The sequence below is a fragment of the Phoxinus phoxinus genome (genome assembly GCF_949152265.1).
Source record: "Phoxinus phoxinus genome assembly, chromosome: 4".
Classification (NCBI taxonomy): domain Eukaryota; kingdom Metazoa; phylum Chordata; class Actinopteri; order Cypriniformes; family Leuciscidae; genus Phoxinus; species Phoxinus phoxinus.
In genome coordinates this window covers 30,855,966-30,876,883 of record NC_136879.1, presented here as the reverse complement: position 1 = coordinate 30,876,883, position 20,918 = coordinate 30,855,966, and the positions used below count along the sequence as shown (strand labels likewise).

General features: G+C 39.0%; 2 protein-coding genes across 10 annotated transcripts; both read right to left on the bottom strand.

The window, feature by feature from the left end:
- Nucleotides 1-12: 12 nt before the first annotated feature.
- Nucleotides 13-11,262, bottom strand: aldh3a1 (aldehyde dehydrogenase 3 family, member A1). Its single transcript, XM_079610578.1, has 11 exons — nucleotides 11,108-11,262; nucleotides 4,828-5,009; nucleotides 4,498-4,729; nucleotides 3,784-3,869; nucleotides 3,484-3,692; nucleotides 3,050-3,167; nucleotides 2,821-2,962; nucleotides 2,556-2,722; nucleotides 2,364-2,463; nucleotides 1,631-1,890; nucleotides 13-816 (listed from the first exon to the last, which is right to left on the bottom strand). The coding sequence occupies exons 2-10, from the start codon at nucleotides 4,981-4,983 to the stop codon at nucleotides 1,631-1,633; spliced, it is 1,470 nt and encodes a 489-aa protein (XP_079466704.1). The 5' UTR covers nucleotides 4,984-5,009; nucleotides 11,108-11,262; the 3' UTR covers nucleotides 13-816.
- On the bottom strand, nucleotides 11,108-19,339 carry aldh3a2a (aldehyde dehydrogenase 3 family, member A2a). Of its 9 annotated transcripts, none has more exons than XM_079610581.1 (11): nucleotides 19,258-19,339; nucleotides 16,987-17,175; nucleotides 16,678-16,909; nucleotides 16,341-16,423; nucleotides 16,049-16,257; nucleotides 15,766-15,883; nucleotides 15,133-15,274; nucleotides 14,887-15,053; nucleotides 14,718-14,817; nucleotides 14,396-14,634; nucleotides 11,108-11,733 (listed from the first exon to the last, which is right to left on the bottom strand). In XM_079610581.1, exons 2-11 carry the CDS (start codon nucleotides 17,146-17,148, stop codon nucleotides 11,719-11,721), a joined length of 1,467 nt encoding a protein of 488 aa, XP_079466707.1. In that variant the 5' UTR covers nucleotides 17,149-17,175; nucleotides 19,258-19,339; the 3' UTR covers nucleotides 11,108-11,718. The 9 variants fall into 9 exon arrangements, 5 of the variants coding, with proteins under 5 accessions (XP_079466707.1, XP_079466708.1, XP_079466705.1 ...); XM_079610582.1 differs by lacking the exon at nucleotides 19,258-19,339 and adding an exon at nucleotides 18,449-18,747 and having other exon boundaries at nucleotides 11,180-11,733; XM_079610579.1 differs by lacking the exon at nucleotides 19,258-19,339 and adding an exon at nucleotides 18,843-19,255 and having other exon boundaries at nucleotides 11,249-11,733.
- Nucleotides 19,340-20,918: the final 1,579 nt, after the last annotated feature.

The following is a 20,918-nucleotide window of genomic DNA, read 5'->3' as shown; positions in this document are numbered from 1 at the left end:
TGAGACGACACAGGAAGCTAATTGTTTATTCATTTGGAGCACAATAAAGAAAGACACTGTTTGCATCTTACATCTGTGTTCATGGAGTTTGTACCGGTCAAATACTTCTACTAACTCCTGTGTTACCAATACCAGTGGCTTAGTGGAAAGCAGTAGCATTAGCAATAATCATTCATTGGCATTTTGCTCTGAATTTTATGAAAGCCTGTTACATTTGTTCCAAGACTATAATAAAGCATTAAGAAAACAGTTTTGCAACATCACTGAATCACATACAATCAACATTTTTGTTAATAAACAATATTTTCTTTGTTGACATCATTTTGAGTAAAAGCTTATTGAAATAAATAAACATGGAAGCTCATGTGCTAAAGCTCTCCATAACGTCCACTGCATAAAGAAGATAAGCTGGAGAACAATGAGAACAATGCAAGCATTGTACTGCTGCATGACAGAAATAACGCTAACTTGCCCATTTAGAAGATGCAACTGTGCAGATTCTGTACAATTCAGCAGTTCAACAGCACAAATTCTGAACAGAAGTAGAAAAAGCCATATAGACAAATCTCATTACTTATTTTAGAAGATTAAAATGTAGTTTGTGTTTTTAGAGTATTTAAAAATGTTTGTTTAAATCGATAAATAGGAAGTAAATGTACAAGTTAAACACTTTTGTATGAGAATGATACAAATATTCAATATTTGTACAAATGATAAAAACGATAAAAGTGTTCTATTAGTTATCAAAATGATTCAGAAGTGACAAAATAAACAGCAGTGCATGCAGAGGGATCCATTGCTTCAAACTGGAGTCTTCTGTGGAAGTAGAAAGGAACATTGACTATAAACAATGACGCATTGTTAGAGCAATGGAATAATATTCAGTAATTAAGCAAAGCGTGATCCAAACGGCAGTCTGTTGGAAAATAGGCTACTCATTAACCGAATAGACAAACCGTGACAGAGAGTTCAATCGCGTACCATTTCTGAACAAACTGTACAAAACCACAAGAATGCATGAATAATAAATGACAATGGACCATGACATATAGGCCTAACTGTATAGATACCCAAAATGGTGATACAAAAATTGTAACCATGGATGTCTTTTAAATGTTCAATAATAAGGGTACATTTAGGCCTAGCCTACACAACAACGATGTACTAAAAACTTTTCCTTTGCGTTTTTCGCGTACAGACGACAACGTTGTCAAAACGATCCAGCGTTCACACGGATTTGTGAAAATGACTAATTATGCTGCCAGGCCAGTAGTTGGCGATGTCAAATTGTAAAGAAACACCACGCAATTATAGACTTAACACGTACTGTAATACGCATGCGCACAAATTCATGTGTTTTGTTTACACAGAGACGAAAACAGTATCATTGACAAAAACTTGCACTTCTGAATCCCGTTTTTAAAAGTTTGCGTTTTCAGGCCCCCAAAATAGGAACATGTTTATGCTCTTTGGTGTAATAACCTCCGCTAAATAAATATCTAATTGCTTAGAAATGCTTGTAATGTAGGTGCAATTCAAACAGTAGCCTAATGAACACCCGTGAAAGTGTGTTAACATATAAGATTCAAGAATTCAACAATGCTATGGTATAAGCTATAAAACATTTTACCTAAATCAGCACAACTATTAAGCCAACAAGCAGGCCAATTGCCAATATGGTGGCGATGACAGCCCACACACACACGCCATTACAACTGCACAATTGATGCTGCAAGAAAAACTTGGCCTTGCTCAGTCGGGCTGCTGTTAGTGGAGGGTAACGGGCGTCATTCAAACTCTCCATAGCAAAAGACCTGATGACACAGGAACGATGGTGACTCAGTTGGTCAAACGTGTGTTTCCCATGATATTTGCCCATTCCACTGTTTCCTTGGAGAGAAAGAGTGAAAAAAAGTTGAGAGGTTGAAACAAACAGGTCAATATATCATTAAAAAGAAATTAAACACTGTCTCTCTCTCTCTTTATATATATATATATATATATATATATATATATATATATATAAACCTAACCTACATAGTTTCTTTTTTAATTAATTCAATAGTTGTAGCCTATATTCCATTGATCTTTATCCAAAATTGAGTGATATAAGTGATTTCTAATTTCTTATATTTTAATATATTCTTATATCTGCCAGTAAGTGATTTCTTATAGCCTACATACAGATATAATCATTAAGATGTTTATTATAAGAAAATAAAAATGTATTATCTTACCACTTAATTATATATAACATATAATTTAAATTATGGTTTCTAAATCAGTTGTATATCCAAAATTCATCCTTACCATTATTTTACCATTATTACTTTTCTTGAGTGATTTGTAATTGGTTTGCTTACCCACACCTCCAAAAGGTAAGCTATTGACAGTATAATGCATCAAGACATCATTAACAGTAACTCCTCCACTGCTGGTTTCTGTTAACATTCGTTTGATCGCCTAAATGGAACAAAGATGAACTTGGAGATATTGAAATTGACTTGAAATGTGAATGTCTGCCTTCCAAAAAACATTGGTAATCAAAATAATACCGTTTTATCAGAGGAAAACACATAGACCGCCAAAGGCTTTTCCCTTTTGTTGATAAAATTGATGGCCTCACTCAAGTCATTAACAGTGATAATGGGCAGCAGCGGTCCAAAGATTTCTTCTTGCATGATTTTGAAATGGGGCAAAACATCCTTTAGAACTGTAGGAGCTGGTGGGGAAGAAAAAAAAGTTAAAACATTTTCTTGATCAAAGTCAACTTATAAGTAATTTCCATCTTTTATTACCGGCAACAAAAGTTGCCCTTACCTATGTAACACTGTGAGCGATCATTCTCTCCTCCAAGAGCAATTGTACATTCGTTCATCAGAGATAATACTCTGTCGAAGTGACGTGTGTTAATGATTCTGCAATAATCTGGGGAGCTTTTAGGGTCCTCTTTGTAGAACTCCTGAAATGAGTTAAGTTTCTAGATCATGTCTAACTACCATCTTGGCAATGTAACACAATTTAATACAAAAGAAAGAAAAGTACACACCTGCAGTGTTTTTTGAATCTCTTTAACTATCCTATCCTGGATGCTTGGCTCACACAGAATGTAGTCAGGTGCAAGGCATGTCTGACCACAATTTGCAAACTTCCCCCAGGTTATTCGTCTGATATAAAGGTGGACATTTGGAAAGCTGTTATTTTAACTGATTATCTGTTTCCCAAAAGCTTTAAATTACTTAGAATTTAAAGAGCAAGTAAAAATAAAAATACTGTCATCATTTACTCACCCTCATGAAGAATTCAAATGAAAGTCAATAGGGTCCAAAACAAAACTGGACCCTATTGACATTTTTCAAAATATTTTGTATTGCACAGAATAGAAACAAAAATTCAAACAGGTTTAAAATGACATGAAGGTGACTAAATGACAGAATTTGTATTTTTGCTGAACTATCCCTTTAACATAAAACTGTATAATACCGGCATGCCACGGCAATGTCACAGTTCTTGTCAATATAACAAGGGCTTTTCCCACCCAGTTCTAGAGTCACTGGTGTGAGATGACGAGCTGCCACTTCCATAACCAGTTTCCCCACAGTGCTGTTCCCAGTGTAGAAGATGTGGTCGAAACGCTGCTTCAGCAGCTCCTGGGTCTCTGGAACCCCTCCTGTCACCACTTGATACATCTCCTAAAATGATTCAAAAATTTGTCATGCTGTTCTCAAAGAAGTTACAACAAACATGAGACTGAAGGTATAAAAACATAATGAGTTTATAAACCTTATCTAGATAAAGAGGAAGCAGTTCTTTCATAAGTCTAGCAGAGTGCTCACTCATCTCTGATGGTTTCACCACAGCTGCATTGCCTAAATAACAAGAAGAAATTGAAAACTGTGTGGGGGGTGGAATCTCATTTGGTGTTGGTGATTCTTCTCAATGAGCTAAAAGAGATTAAAAGTCATAATGAAATCAAAACTGACACCATTTACTTTCTAAATGCACATGCATAATCTTGAATCTTCCTTCAAAATGTAATATTGTAACTTGCTCCAGTCTCTCTTTCCTATCTATGCAACCTTTTTAATTTCCGTCCCGACCTCGTCCAGCTCAGTATTGTGGCCATAAGAATTTCCTTTAGCCCTCCTCCTCCCCAGAACCACCTGTCTAGATCTGTAACGGGGGGTTCTCCCTACTTTACCTCACAGCAGCAAACGAATGTATACTAATCCCTGTAATTCTGGGTAAGTTTCAGCAGTAAACTTAGCTCATGCCAGTAGCAACAGAGCATATCTAATCCTCCAAGATCAATCCTATACCTCCATTCTTATCAATTAAAGTTGTCATGACTGAACTTTCTTTATCTTAATTCTCAATAGACCAAATCAAGTCTCGCCCAGTATTTTCTTCTGTTTTTTGTAAGTGGTTTACATTGTGGAAGTAGCACGGCTGAACACAAAGTTTCATGTTGGCTGTAATAAGAATAGCTCCTAGTACCAGCTGCAATGGCTCCGACGAGGGGCTGCAGGATCATGGCCCAAGGGTAGTTCCAGGTTCCAATTATCAGCACAACACCCAAAGGTTCTGGCTTTATGTACACCTCATCAAGTGCGCTGTTGAGATTCTTCTTCACATGCTGAGGAGCTGCCCAGTCTGCCATGTCACTCTCTGCCAACTTGATGTCATTCTCAATGCCGATCAGCTCAAAGATTGAAGTGGTATATATATCCTGTTTGATGACAGTGACAATAAGGATTAAAAGTGTTCCTAAAAGGGATGATTTTTATAGTTTAAGGAAACATTGATAATTCAGGATGGCTGCTGTACCCTGTGGAGGTCTTGTTTTAGAGATTGTTCAATGTCTGCTTGGTGTTCAGTGATGAACCTGTGTAGGGCTCTGAGTTGCTGTTTCCTGTACTGCAGGGGTCTGGATCTGCCCGACTGGAAGACCTCCCTCAACCCATCCACAACCTGCTTCTCCATTTGTACAGGCCTGAATTACACTTTTCCTATAGGTTTGAGCAAAGTTTTTTTTAAAGGGATACTTCACTGCTGGAAAGATGAAAGTGTATTTAAATTGGGTCGTTTATGTAGTAGAAATGTGAATTTTTTTTAGAGGTTGGTGCCTTCTAGACTGAGAAAAGCCAGAAAATTTATTTTTGGCTCATGCGGATGAAAGACAACAACTCCCAGAATGCATTTGCTTCGCTGCCCTACGAGGCCACTCACAAGCCACGCCTACCGGTTACAGAGGGCAGTATCGGAAGAATTGATACAAATAGGCTACTAGTTGACTCGAAACTGAAAAGACGCCGTTTTATCGTGAATCTCCGTGACAAGTTAGTCCGCCCCAGCTCGAGTCTGCCCGGGCTCTTCCTCTTCTGCTGCAGCATCTGCTCCGGCCGCCTCTTGTTCCTCCATCATCCATAACTGTTCCTCGCTGTATTGGCTCGTACAGGTAGCTATCGGTCGTGATTTCGGGATCGCCCTGCGTGTTCGGGATTCGGCTTTTTTTTCTGCAGTCGTCATTCATTATGTTTACATTATTGTTTGACACTGACACATACGTGACAGCTATGCAGGTCATGCATTCTGCTTCTCACGGATCCCGACCGAGACGAAAACACAGGAATTTTCTTAGCAATTCTAAAACGCACATCAACCGATCACTTGTTTAGCGTTCATGTAAACACTACATTCAGATTCACCAATCGGAATGAATTCAGTCCGATTAAAACAAAAGGTGTGCATGCAGGCATGGTGAATGGCGACAGTGGACATTTTGGGCGGTCTCGAGGTCACGGCCGGACATGTCCGGGGAAAAGAGGACGTATGGTCACCCCTACTACTCTTTCTTCACAGAGCAAAGGGCCTGTTAGCTTAGCTTTAAAAAAAAGATGTCTGACACTATTTGTACATTCTGTGAGTGAGATCCCACCCTCTATGGGCGGGTTGAAAACACGTGGAACTAGCTCCTACTACTGGCTGTAGTTTTTAGCCTCTGGCCAGAAAAAACTCTGATGACGCAAAATGACAATTTTTGCGTCATCTGAGGATTTTTTCCAGACAAAAAATACATAAATCTCACGTCTCAGGGGGACATGAGCGAGGGGAGCACGGTCATTCGAAAATACTACCGGGTTTACTGATACAAAGGTTAATGCTAATCGGTGAAGTATCCCTTTAAGTCAACTAAATTGCAATGGGAAAAGAGAATACATATGATTTGCATTATAGAGGATAGCCAATTCTGATAATCTATATAAAGCAGGATTCTTCCAAAGCTGATAAAAGTGTCAACATTAAATAAGTTTTTTTTGTGGAGTTTTCATTGGCCATTTCAGTTCAGAAATAAAGGTATTTTACTCCTCAGATAGACACACTGGCAAAATTATCTCCATTGGCTAGTTTCTCCTACAGGGGCTGTGTAGAAGGCTGCAAAATATAAGGTTCTGTGGTTTCAAGAGGACTTTGAGAAGTGATTGTAAACGTTATATATATATAACGTTTACATATAACATATATATATATATATATATATATATATATATATATATATATATATTTCAGTGGTGTGTGGTGGTTTAAAATGAGGAAAAGTCCTCACATTTTAAGCCTGGGTAAACTGAATAAGTAAGCAAAATGTGGGGAAATGAGATTGGGTTTAAATATTAAGAAGGAAATAATAATCATTAATTTTTAAACTTTGCATAAGACACACAGGATTAAATACCAACTTACTTAAAGGGGGGGTAAAATACTTAGTTTCAGTCAATCTCATGTTAATCTTGAGTACCTATAGAGTAATAGTGTGTCCTTCATATCTCCAAAAAGTCTTTAGTTTCATTATATTTATAAAATAAAAATACAGCTTTCCGATTCTATCCGGAAAAAGCCGAGGTCCTTGATTCGGGGCGTGGGCGGAGCTATAGAGTCAAGCGGGAGCATCCACAACATACAAACTGCATCCACTGTTCCAGTAACACTGGGTTCTTAGGAAGCTGAACAAGGTAAACTTTCCCTCACATCCCAAAACACACTTTTTTGGAGACATTCTTGACATCAACCATTCCTATTTAGCGCTGCTGATGATGATTTCCGGTAGTAGCGCGTCGATGAGCGCGGTCTTTCTCTCCTCTGGTCGACGTGTGCGTGAACGCGCTTTTCCGAGAGCAATGCTCATATAAGGAGTTCCACTCTGGTCTACGTCATTAGATCTACGATAGAAAAAAACCAGCCGAAACGTGTTGCAACCCGGAAGTATGATTTTCAGCACAGAAATTCTCTGTTATTCGTTCAAAATAACTTTTCAAACTTTGGCCATTATTAGCATGAGAATCTATCTCTTTAACACTGTAAACAACTCTGAATATATGAAACACCATTGTACCCCCCCTTTAAAATCAATAAACATCCAACAGGGAAGTGCAATAGGTGAAACTCGAAAAATTAGAATATCGTGCAAATGAACAAGGACAACACCTTCTTGTTCCTGTTGATTGTCGGGGAAAGTGCATCAAGAAACCACAATTGGTGCCACATCTAAGACCAGCACTGAATAAAGCGGGACTGTATAAAGAGAAGCTCCAAACTGGGGTGAATTCTTGGCTTGGGAAGCAGGAAATAGTACCGCATAACATTAACTTTGTCATTGTTGTGTGTGTTTGCTGGTGCATCCTTTGCTCCTGCTCTGCCTACGAGGTTCACCGTGGCGATATTTCAAATATTTCCCAACAGCCTAAGCTCTTCAAAAGGACAATCTGGCTCGCATTTGATTTGACAAAATTTTGTACATTTTGGTTTGTGTCAAAGATGGCTACTGGAGGATGCAAAAATACCAAAATCTTGTTATATAAGATGCATCAGCTAAGTCTCACTCTATCCGCACCACAATCCTCATCAACTGCACCACCTACTATTTCAATATTATGTGGAACCACAGACTGCATTGCCAGTGAGGTCCAAAGTCTATCATCTTGTCTCTTAGAAGGGATGGGCAATGAGTTACACTGAAACGGAGGGAGGACTGGTCTTAATATGTGACGGATAGAGGAACTGCTTCTGTTGTAGCTTTGGGTTTCAGGCTCTGGTTAAAGGAAAAGCACTGGAATGTTGGAGAGAGGCAAAGACAACCTCCATATGACTTTCCCCTAGGTTAAGTTTCAGTGCTCCTAAAGTCATGGGGTAATGGAAGCTTGTGATCTCAAACAGGTCCAGTGAAAGTACTGATTATACTGGTTAAATGTAAGAGCGAGGTATATTGAGCAATATTGCAGACAGACAGACAGACAGACAGACAGATGTTGTCACTTCTTGAGTCTCTCCATCTTTGTCTGACTCCGTTTTAACATTAAAGGCAGCTCATTTGCATTTAAAGGGCCAGGCACAAATGGTGCGTTTTTGCAAACCCTCAAAAAGTGACAACTTTAACATGCTATATCAAAATATCTGTAGGGTATTTTGTGCTAAAACTTCACACACACACACACACACACACTGGGGACAGAGATTTATTTGACATCTTGTGAAAAGGGCATTTTACCACCCCTTTAACACGTTTTCAACTAAAAACTGAAAACTTGTCAAAACGAATTTAAATTCAGAACATAACAACATGCTTATCAAAGAAGATGTACAAATCTTCTATTATATGTATGAAGTGCATTTTTTACTGTATTTTTAAATTAATTAAAGTCACCACAGTGTCCACATTATCAGACATACCTAATTGAAATCTACAGTTTCACAAGATCCAGTCTCTCTATTTCTATGTGCATTTTACTATTTAATTTCGGCTGTATTGTATTGAAAGAACCAAGGAACTTTTTCATGAAAAATGAAAGCTCATAGCAGCATGATGGATGAATGCCAGTGTACTGGGGACATCAGAGATTTATTTTACATCTTGTGAAAATGGCATTTTACCACCCCTTTTAATTAACGCTACTTGTCTTTGCCAGAGTCGTATTTTTGGCACAAAGTCATCACGTCTTTTTCAGTTCAGCTACATTCAATTTGACCAATCAGAGCCAAGCTTTTCAATAATGCATTTTTTTTTAAAACTGTCGAAGCAGACTCGAAGAGATGAAGATACTGCCTCAGAAGTTACTGGTAAGTTTTAATTGCTGTTTGCATAAATAAATTAGCCTGGCTCCACCCTCTACGTGCTTCCGCTCAATTTTCATTTTCCTTCAGAACTACGTCTGGGATTGTGGTGTATTCTTGGGTTTTCTCAAGGGGGTAATCCATCCGCCGGAAACTGAAGCCTCCGCGGGCGCCGCCATTGTAGCAGAACTTCACCTGCTGTTAGCACTCCACTGACTCCCATTCATTTTTGCGTCACTTTGACAGCGAATAACTTTACATCTGAAGCGTCCAAAGACTCCATTTGTCCATTATTTATTTATAAAGAAACACGACAATGTATAAAAGGCTCCATTACTTTGTAGCTTACGTTATGACTTCGTAGAAGCCGTTATTGTAAAAAATAGGCTAACGATTGCGTCATACCCACGCGACTCTCTGTCGCACTGTAGAGAAATTACCGTATAGACAGGCGGAGAAGCTCGCAAGCAATCGGGGGGACGTGGAGGCATAAAGTCAAGGGAGAAGCACATAGAGATTCATAAAGTTGCTCATGCTGCTAGCTCATTGACAACTAATAATCACGCTCTCCGTCTCTGCGAGATTCGGAAGGGAATGATTCAGATTTCCCTCGGCACAGCTACTAGAAGACCCACGTCACATCTGCGTCGTCAAGCTCAGTTTGAGTCTGCGCAGTTCGCCTGGTGATCAGGAAGTGAGTGCTTCAAATGGGCTTCACTTTTCTCCGTTGAAATCTATGGGGTCGCTGTGTCCATCTTATATACTGTGACTGTCTATGGGTTTTCTCCAGTCAATTTTTAACCGGTCCAATCAGCGAACAGAGGGAGTGGCTGAGAACGATGACGTTGAGGTTGTGCGCTAGTTTGAGTCGTCATACGTCACAACCAAACGTTAGCGATTGGTTATGGCAGATACAAAGTGGCTCTGGGCAGATCCAATAGTTTTAAACTTCAACAGAGGACCCATCTTCAAGGAAGTTAACGCTTGTCAATGGAGAGAGGCCAGACTCTATGTATGAAATGTATGAGAGTCTGGTAGAACCAGGCTATAAATAAATAGCTCACTGTTTAGTTTTTTTCCTAGGTGGATAGGTCTGCTATGCATTTGCTAATATGACTTGCACGTGGAATACTGACGTTAACCGCTGTAACATGACAGGGTTCGCATTGTGCCTAACAACGCCCTTCAGCCGTGACTTATTCACGATATGCACAGCCTCTCGTACCTTAATGCTTACTTAAAAGTAGCCTAGGCTACACTTAGTATACTTGAAGTTGTCTCGAAATAACAAATTTAACACAATACACTTAAAATACATTAAGTAGGCTATATCAATAAGCACAATTTAAATATATTTCCTTTTCACCTGGGAAGTTTAAAAATAAATGATTATTTCCTTTTTAATATTTAAAACCAATCTCCTTTCCCCATATTTTGCTTACTTATTCACACAAGTTTGCCCAGGGTTAAAATGTGAGGACTTTTCCTCAGTTTAAACCACCACCACCACACTGATATATGTAGTAGCCCTATGTGTGTGTGTGGCAACAATGATGGTTCACAAGCGTACGGACAAGCGTAACTTATTTTCTTCTGTATTGTGATCCTGACTGATAATAGTTATTCTAAAAAATATATATTAAAAAAGAGCCTTTAAGTATATGATATGGACGAATTTGTGTAGTAGCGACATGCTTTATGGAGCTTTTACAAATCGTTGGCAAACAGCTCTGGTCATGCAAGGTTTAACACCTCTTTTTAGACTCCTCAAACTCACAAGTAAAGTTAGTCACAAACGTTACCGGTGGAATTTAAAGGATTTAAAGTTCGCTGCGTGTTTACGTAGATACAAACTCGACTAAAAGCATATTTTTTTCACATTTATACGGTCGATCGCGTGCATACAGTAATTTAAATGTACAAAACATTGGAGAATCTGTTTGTAAAGGTCATGCCAACATTCGGGAAAGATAAACCAACTTCATATCTGTCTAATACTTACATACAATCGTTCGTAACGGTGCTGAATCGGCTCCGGTGCAGTGACGTCGAGGGAGACTATCATATTATCAAAACAACCGCATTTATATGATCACCAATGTTCATTACATCAGAGGGCGGCGCATCGGTGCGGCTAACCCCACGCGACACACGCCCACTTGGAAAAATCACCACCTCTTTTAAAGAATGGCTACAAAAGTGGTTGTAACGGTTTCAATTGTGTTTATTCAACATGACGCACAACATTTTAGGCTACTATTAACAGGAGAACGTGGGGCAATATTGCAACTTTAATTATTAAAAATGTAAATAATTCAGATGGTTACACAAGGCATAGAACTCTGATTTAGGCTTTTTCCTTTATTACATAATGCTTATCACCAATTAAATCAAAGCTAGTATGAAACACTGACAATAGTATTTTACACAATTATGATTGCTTACTTATTAACAGAACTCCAAGTAAAAATGAATTATCTGGAAAGGGCGTAGGCCTACAATATTATGCTCTTCTGTCGAAGTTGTAAGTGATAGATAAACTAACATGGAAAAATGTATTCATCAACAACATCCCCGGGTCAAAAAGACAATCTTTAGGTTGTCCTTCATTCGTCATCTTAAGAACCTCTGCAAAGCACAAAACAAATGAAATATTGTAAAAAAATTTATGTGAAATTAAGAAGACAATTCAAGGCATGACATTCATGACTAAAGAGCAAGTGTCTCTATTTTACAATCTGCTTAAGAAAAATAAAACCATTATTTGAAGGCCATTATTAACTAAGAATAAAAACATCAAAAAAAGTCACTATGCTGCAATTTTCAATTAAAAATTGTATTCATCAAATAATCCCAAAAAAGTATCACAGGTTATAAAAAAATATTAGCAGCACAACTGTTTCCAACATTGATAATAAATCAGCATATTAGAATGATTTCTGAAGGATCGTGTGACACTGAAGAATGAAGTAATGGCTGATGACAATTCAGCTTTGTAAATTCAAACTTTTTATTTGAAAGTATATTCAAATCGAAAACCATTAATTTAAATTGTAAAATATATTTTACAACATTACATAATAAATATTTAAAATGGATCAAAAACGTTCAAAGTTATACATGAATTTCTAACAATACCCATTCTCAACTTTAACTTTTTTGATCCAATGTTGACTACCGTTTATATATATATATATATAATATAGAGGCCGAGGCCGATTCAGTCTCCTCGTTCCCCTCAGGAACCTGCTTTCCCAGTGACTTCCTTTCAACTGCATCGTGATGTGCGGCAATAGCGGCAACATAGACTTTGAGGGCGGAGGGAGACAGCCTTCGCTCCAACCCATCTTGCAGAAAAGAAAGTACGACCCTGATCGGACATCTTCAGGGGTCTTCCCGGTGGGAAGAACACCATACAACGAACAGGTTCCAATTCAGAGCATAGAGGCGCCTCGTTGAGGGGGCTCTAGCAGAAGTGATGGTGTCTACCACCGCCTGGGGTAGGTCACCTAGAACCTCCGCGACCCGTCCAGGGACCAGACATGGAGTTTCCAGAGGTCTGGACGTGGGTGCCATAGAGTGCCCCGTCTCTGAGAAAGCAAGTCCTTCCTCAGAGGAATGGGCCAAGGAGGTACTGTCGCGACTCGGAGCATGAATTCTGGGAACCAGGTCCGGTTGGGCCAATATGGCGCAACTAACAAGACCTGCTCCTCGTCCTGGGTCTGACAACGCTGGCGCACCCGATGAGGCAGCGCAGCAGAGTCTTCATCCCCAGAGGACATTAGCTCACCCTACAATGCAGCAACTGACTGGGACCGCAGGGGACTCTTTTGGAGGCTCCGGGGGCAGCTTTATTGAGGAGTAAGGGGCCTTTATTGAGTAGTAAGGGGCTTAGCGGGTTACGTCTCACTGATCACTAAGGCGATTAACCGAAGTAGGCTTCTTCTGCTGGTCAGCAGAAGGACTAGATCGGGGAATAAGCGAAAGGGCTTCACCTCTTTCGAGGTAACGGAGTCTCGACCGCTACGGTCATGTTCCCGCAATGAGAACATGAGTCATCCATGAGCGCCATTTCAGTGTGCCTATAGCCCAAACACGCGATACAGCGATCATGCCCGTCGGCCGTCAAACATTGGCCACATCCGGAAACACACGATCTGAATGACATATTGAAAAAGACGCAGGGTCAGATCGTGTAAGCTCTTTTAGGAATTTGCTCTCTGGTGCTTTTTCTCATCCAAGGCGCACACTCTCGGAGAATCGCGACCGTCACTGCATGCGCCTTCACCCCAACACCAGCTCGTGGAGGCAGCTTCCAGCAGAGACTCGAACAGCAACACTCAAATGTCCAACGATGCTTTAGGAACAGGAACAGCATGCACTCATTTGGCTCCGAAGCGAAAGATAAGGATGCGACGCACCGTTATATGCTCGCGTCGCGATGCACAGCAGCTGGTGCAATTATCGCATGCCAATCTGCATTGGCTCGTTTAGTTTCACTCGAAGTAGATAGGCTCGCAAGAGATCCCCATTCGTCAAAATCACTCTGACTCACTCGTAGTGATCTGACAATGGGGAACTAATATTAACTAACATCTAACATTACACTACTTTTCAGGCCTAATAAAGCTAACACTCTGAAACACAATGTACTAAGACGTTCTCTACTTAGGCTGAATGTATGTGTGACTACATAACGAATATGGGAACTGAAACTAGACAGATGACGAAGTTAGAACTTGTGATTAACAATGAAGTAATCTTTAAAACAAAGTTTGCTTTAACTAGTAACAGAAGGGTTTGCATATGAAGAACCAATCAAATAGTGGGGAAATTATGTAATGCAGCATGACATTTATGCCATACCTCTATACTATAAAAACTGTTGTAATCTTGTGTACTGTGGGTCTTTCTCAATGGAATTTGTCTGAGATACTCCCGGCCTTGATTCTTCTTGGGAGAGTTTCTCTGAGAACTGCTCGAAGACTCTCCCGGCTGCTAATAAAGGCATTTGCTGAAAGTCTGTCTGTTATTACTGCTGCACAGCAGGTCAGTTTAGGGAAGTTATAGTACAGATAGGGAACTCAGCTGTAGTCGACTGGAGACTCGCTGGAGTATAGGTAGCACCCAGCCGATGTCGACAGGAGACACGCTAGGGTATAGGGTTAGACTTGGCCGACAGGAGACACGCCAGAGTATAAATATTTTAGGATAGTTAAGTTTAGGGAAAAAATCCTTTACAATAGATAGAGAGAGAGAGAGAGAGAGAGAGAGATAGAGATAATCTCACCTTCATCACAAAGGCCGCCAGCGCAGCAAGCATAGCAACCTGCGCAATCTGACGCCACCGAGCCAGATTTACTTGCTTTAAGAGAAAAACACGGGCCCAGCGTAACTTCTCCGTTGTATGGGGTGGGTAGCGCATCTGATTCACTCCCTCCATGTTCAGCTTCTTAATAAGACAGCTGCGAAGGTGACTCAGCTGATCAAAACTATATTTGCCATGGTAACGACCAGTTCCACTATTCCCTGTTACAATTACACAATAAATCCATTGCCTGTGTACATTTTTACAGCTGACTTGAACCATGAAAATGAATAAAGATACTCACCAACCCCACCAAAAGGCAAATCACTTATGGTAAAATGCACCAGACAGTCATTGGCTAAGAGCGCTCCACTAGACGTCTCTGATATCATCCGTTTAATGACCTGTGAGAAAATATAAATTGTTTGTTTGCCGTTTTACAGGAGGTGGAAATAATGCATCCCTCTTCCTACCTTACTACTGGAAGAAAAAACATAGAGCGCTAATGGCTTTTCTCGTTCGTTGATGAACTGAATGGCTTCATTTAAACCATTGACAGTGATGATGGGCAGAATTGGCCCAAAGATCTCTTCCTGCATCACTTTGGATCCTGACGCCACATCCCTCAAAACAGTAGGAGCTGAAGCACACGGGAAAAATAAACGCATGGTCATGACAGCATAACATATTTCCTTAGCTTCTGCTAAATGGGTACATACCGATATAACATTCCGATTCATCACTGTCTCCTCCAATTACCACTGTGCTACCCTCAAGAAGTGCCATTATCCTCTTAAAATGCCGTTGATTAATAATCCGTCCGTAGTCTGCAAAGGTCTTGGGGTCTTTCGTATAAAACTCCTGCAAGTAAATGAGACAGTAGTTACTGATTACTAACAGATTATTTGGCTGCATGTAAACGGAACCATTTTCTCAGATTCAACTGTGCAGTGATGCGCATGTTTGCATTCGTTTTTACATCTTACACACGGGCAAATGTTTATTTCCTCCTTCGTTTTATGAATTGGTCAGGGGAGATTGAAGATCTGAATTTACTAAAAAAGCTTGTCTAACACAAATGTCATTAAGGCAAAAATGGCAGTTATGCTCACAGAAGCTTCAGTGACATTATCGCAACGTTTTTTTCCAGTTCTGAACGCTATTGACTGGGCACTGACTGCGCGGAAGTTTTGTTTGAAATACATGTAAACGAATATGAGTTTATCAAAGTTTAGGGCACATGTAAACAACTGAGAATCTGATATCAGATTGGATTCCTTCGGACTGACAAAAATGTGCGCATGTAAGCATACATAACATTGTCAAAAGAGCAATAGCATCTACATACATACCTGGATGCATTTTTGGATCTCATTAATCACTTTGTCTTGGATACTGGATTCACAGAGGATGTAATCCGGTGCAATGCAGGTCTGGCCACAGTTTATATACTTTCCCCAAGTAATGCGACTAATGGTGTAAGAATATAGTTGAATAAATTTGTTGATTATTATTTCTTAATTAGTTATCACATACACCAAGTAGGGATCAAACTTGACTATTCTCAAGCTCACCTTGGCTTTTTCTAAAATACTATATAATTACTTAACTTTATATAACTCATGGAAAACTCACCGGCAGGCAATTCTGATGTCACAGTTCTTGTCAATATAACAAGGGCTTTTCCCACCCAGTTCTAGAGTCACTGGTGTGAGATGACGAGCTGCCGCTTCCATAACCAGTTTCCCCACAGTGCTGTTCCCAGTGTAGAAGATGTGGTCGAAACGCTGCTTCAGCAGCTCCTGGGTCTCTGGAACCCCTCCTGTCACCACTTGATACATCTCCTGAACACATTAATAGAGAGAGTAAATTAAGCAAGTAAAATTAAAACAAGATATTTTAAAGGAGTCACTGAATGAAGCATTACAGGGTCCAGGTAGAGAGACAGGAGCTCCATAACTTTGGCTGTGTGAGAGCTCACTTCTGATGGTTTCACCACTGCAGCATTACCTACAGAATCAAACATTTCAGAGCCAGTTTACAGATCCGATGAGAAAGAGAATATTAGTGAATGGTTGGGACTGATCTCCACACAGCATATAAGCTAATGACAATAGAAGAAAAACCTCATTCCCCATTGAAAATGACTACATACTATATTAATAATAGAATCAATAGATCTTTTATTTTGGTGGAAAACTACAGGGAGACCAATAATCACGACACTGAAGATAATGTCAAAAAAAGGTGGATTTATGTTTTACCTGCAGCGATGGCACCCACAAGAGGTTGCAGGGTAACTGCTATTGGATAGTTCCATGCCCCAATGATGAGCACGACACCAAGAGGTTCTGGCTGTATGAACACTTCATCTGAGATGGTGAGAAGGGTTTTATTCACAGGACGAGGAGCTGCCCACTCAGTCAGATTGCTGACAGCCAGATTGATTTCTCCCTCCAAGCCAATAATCTCAAACATCTGTGTTGCATTTTCACTCTATAAAAACACAGCCATTACGTTCAATACAAAGATTAATCCAAATAAAACAAGCAGAGATTGCAATTTTGATTCACCTTATAGAGGTCTTTTCTCAGGGCATTAGTAATGTCTGTTGCTCTTTCTGTAATGAATCGATTTAGGTTTTTAAGTTGCTTAATTCTGTACTCCAGGGGTTTAGATCCTCCAGTCAAGAAAGCCTTTCTGGCCTGCTGAACGGCCAGCTGTTCTCGAGACATTCTAGAAAGTCAGTCTAGACTGTGAGTCTATGAGGAGAAATAATTCACAAAACAAAGTTGAACAGGTTAGAAGCATTGAAAGAATTGGGGACAGAATAGTGAAAAAAAGGAAAACGTTTTAAACCCCTTTTACATTAGGAATTCCTAATTTCCTATGAAATTTACCTGAAAGATTTAAATTTCACACCTGTTACTTTTGATAGCTGATGCCCAGGGTTGTATAGTATCATAGCTATAGTTTATAAGTTTGGGAAAGTTTTACTTTACTCAAGTACTATAGTTCACTTTGTAGGTTATCATGATTTTTTTTTTAAATACTTAACTTAAACAAACATACATAACTCTGAGGTAATTAACAGAGAACAGAATTTAGCCTTTGTCCGCCAAATGCATTTAGGGTAATACACTGACAACAGAAGCCACAGGCAAGAAAGCCGGAAGGTTTATAAGCAGAAATGTGTACACTTTTGTTGAAAAACTTACAATAATTTTTTTTAGTTTATTTCAATTGCAATGTTGTCGCTAATTCGTCTTTTCTAATTAGATTTTTTAGGAGGAGGATCTCTTACATAATTCCTGAAGGTGGGTAATTGTTTGCAGTGCTAGTTATGATTTTGATTCACCACGATGAATCGAATCATTTCAATCAGTTTTATCAGTTGTCTTGTCAACTGCTGGGCATGACTTCAATTACAGCAATAGAATAAACATGACAACAAATAGTCTGAATAATTAGTTCAGTTAACATCTGATGTACAGCGTTACATAACCAGCACATTAAGAAAATTGTGATTATGTAAACCTGCTGCTTTACAAAGTTATGTGCATCAAAGAGAACATTCTAAATCTTTTTTTTTTAAGCTCTAGGAAACGCTTGAGTTCAAAAACAAATCAATTTTATAACTATTTTACTAGGCTATAGGCCTAAGGTTGTAAAATATGTTTATTCTTCTCCTGTAAAGTTGACTCAGTAACCACACTTGTGGTTGCGCAAGTGTGCATGACGACTGAAACATTCGAACTGAACCGTACGATAATGATTATCAGCAAGATTGTGCGATGCTAAATTTGCAGGGAATTATCTCTGAAACTAACTAACGTACAGATTACCTCAGTGTTGCCAGATTGGAAATGTCCAAGTATCGTACCAGAAGCTCAGAATTATCGTATTTGGAAGAAAATTATCGTACACGATGAAAACATGCGCAGAATTCTCCAACGGGGGAGGGGGTTGGGGGTTGGGGGTTGGGGGGGGGGGGGGGGGGGGGGGTCTGAATAATTTGCTTGGTTGGGTCCTTACCATAGACTCTAACAAAAAATTGGTCCTTACATGCGCTTCGTGAGGCACACACGCACACTAGCCATATACAGTAATGACACTAGTCTAGCACACACACGCAAGGTCTCCTTTCTCTGCTGTGCACGCGCTACACATGCGCGCTCTTGCTTGCTCGATCTAGATTCCGGGAGATTTTTTAACTAATTTGCGGGCAATTCTGAAATTATCGTACCTTATGGGATTTTTTTCATTATTGATCGTACATCGTACAGAGGTCAAAATTATCGTACAAATACGATAATTATCGTACGTCTGGCAACACTGGATTACCTGAACGCTGAGACGTCAACATAAAATCACATCATCATTTTGCGTCGGGGTCATTGGGAGTCACATGTTACACGCACTACGTTACCTGCAGAGGCGCATGGAAGCTCAGGGAGCCCACAGATTCGTGTTTTGTGTCTGGCACCAGATATAGGTATTCTAAAGAGTATCGTTTAATTTCACGAGTTCCAAGGAACTGCATGTGCATGAGATGATATTGGACATCGGCACGACGACCTCTGTAAAACAATTACAAGATTTCTTTCTATCTACTAATTACAAACGTTTATGATTGGTCCATCTACTTAGCCTGTCATACAGCGCTGATAAAAGTACCAGGTACCACGTGACAACGATGTGTACGATCTGGCTCAGATGCGGCATATATTTAAATAAGTTTTACACCAGGAAATGACGTTGAGTAACGGACTTTAAATTAAAGTATATATTACGACGAGTGAAATATATGAGAGAAAGAGAAAACGTACATTTAGAACATATACCTGCCCGCCCACTTTTATATATCATATCATGCTCATCGACATGCACCTGATCATATTTATGGCTTTCCCTTCCGGAAGTGCCAATCATTTAAGCTAGTTTATTATTCTTTATGTTTTTTTGTAATGTAACCCTTTGTATTGTTTAGTATTGTGTATTATTGTCCTGTTTTTTGTATTTGTTATTGTTGCATTATTTTATTTTTTTATTAATTACCCCCTGATTGCCATACTGTTTCGCTGGCTGTTATTGACGTTTCAGACACTGCACGCCATCAAGCCCCACAGTGTACTAAACGTAGCCTTCTCTTTACTATAAAAAACAAAAAAAACAACAACACCGGTAGCGTCATATGACATGTTTGGATAGCTAATTAATTTAAAATATCTAATAAGGTCGGCTGTTTGTTATTGTGGCCTAATAATTTAGGAATATCAATAATAAAACTATTACATTAACTAGACTTTCCCTTATAAGGAGACATGTTTTATCGCCAACTATGTTGGATGTAATTTTCCGAGTAGATCTGTATTCTATATGGGTATATCATGTATATTATTGTTTATTATAGCCTATGTTATTTATTATTGTTTTATAGGCCTATTTAATATATTAGTATATAGTAATCATTTAGTCTCACAAAGTAGGCTGCCTACCATGCATTTTCCTCTGATAAAATACTGTGGTATCAGTGTAGTGTTTGTTGGCTAATCATTTCTCATAGCAATATATTTCTGCTTTCACATTCAATTACTAGAACTATTTAAATCTAATCAAATATCCGCTGTTGTGATATTCAGCCTCTGCTCTAGTTCAAGCTTCATCCCTATGGTGTGTAAACTCTGATAGGCTACATAAAAACAAGAATAGAAAATGCAGAGTTGGATTATTGAAAGTCTACTCTAGCCAAAGCAAGCTGTTAATGAAGGACATCATGTCTGTGGAGTATTGCATATAAGTGAATAAATGGTGCTTGAACCTTATTACTGTACCTAGAGGTAGGCTAGCATTCCCATTAAATCACATCATGACAACTTATGGAAACTGACAACCACAATCATGCTGTTCTCCAACGCTAAAGTGACCAGAGTGACACTGGAGAAGGGCTCATCCATGCCTGTTAGCCTCAGCCCTTTTAGTTTGACGCATCATATGTGAAAGGCATGTTGAGACATGTTCACTGTCACTCAGCATGTGATTAGTCAGCAAAGCATATGTTAAAATGTATGATTTACAGTATTATCATTTATCTTGCACTCGAAAAATCTGGAGATGCTGCATTGCAAAAATGAATTTGTCACTCAATATGTTTGTCTTGTTTTCCAGTATGTCTAAACATTCTTAAATCAAGATGCATTTACTTGAGAGGCAAAATCACTAAATATATTAAGTCTTGTCTGAAAAAATTGAGTGTATGCTTAAAATAAGAAAACATGTCAATGGTGTGTAAGAAAATTTTTATTCAAAGTGATTCGTTTAAAATAATGTTCAGATATTTTCTTGTTTTAAGCATATAGGGCAGGTTCCATTTGTTAACAATTAGTTAACACAAGCTAACAATGAAAAATAAATTTAAATTAATTATTAATCTTAATATAAATTTCAACAGTTAATTCCAACATTTACTAATAGATTATTAAAATTAAAAGTTGTGTCCGTTAAT

Coding starts and splice junctions, on each gene's coding strand:
- aldh3a1 (XM_079610578.1), bottom strand. CDS start 4,983: ATGGAGAAGCAGGTTGTGGATGGGTTGAGGGAGGTCTTCCAGTCGGGC. Junction 3,693..3,783: donor TTCCTCTTTATCTAGATAAG/GTTTATAAACTC, acceptor GAATCATTTTAG/GAGATGTATCAAGTGGTGAC. Junction 3,168..3,483: donor GACATTGCCGTGGCATGCCG/GTATTATACAGT, acceptor CCTTTATATCAG/ACGAATAACCTGGGGGAAGT.
- aldh3a2a (XM_079610581.1), bottom strand. CDS start 17,148: ATGTCTCGAGAACAGCTGGCCGTTCAGCAGGCCAGAAAGGCTTTCTTG. Junction 15,054..15,132: donor TGAATCGGAATGTTATATCG/GTATGTACCCAT, acceptor CGTGTGCTTCAG/CTCCTACTGTTTTGAGGGAT. Junction 14,818..14,886: donor TTTTTTCTTCCAGTAGTAAG/GTAGGAAGAGGG, acceptor ATTTTCTCACAG/GTCATTAAACGGATGATATC.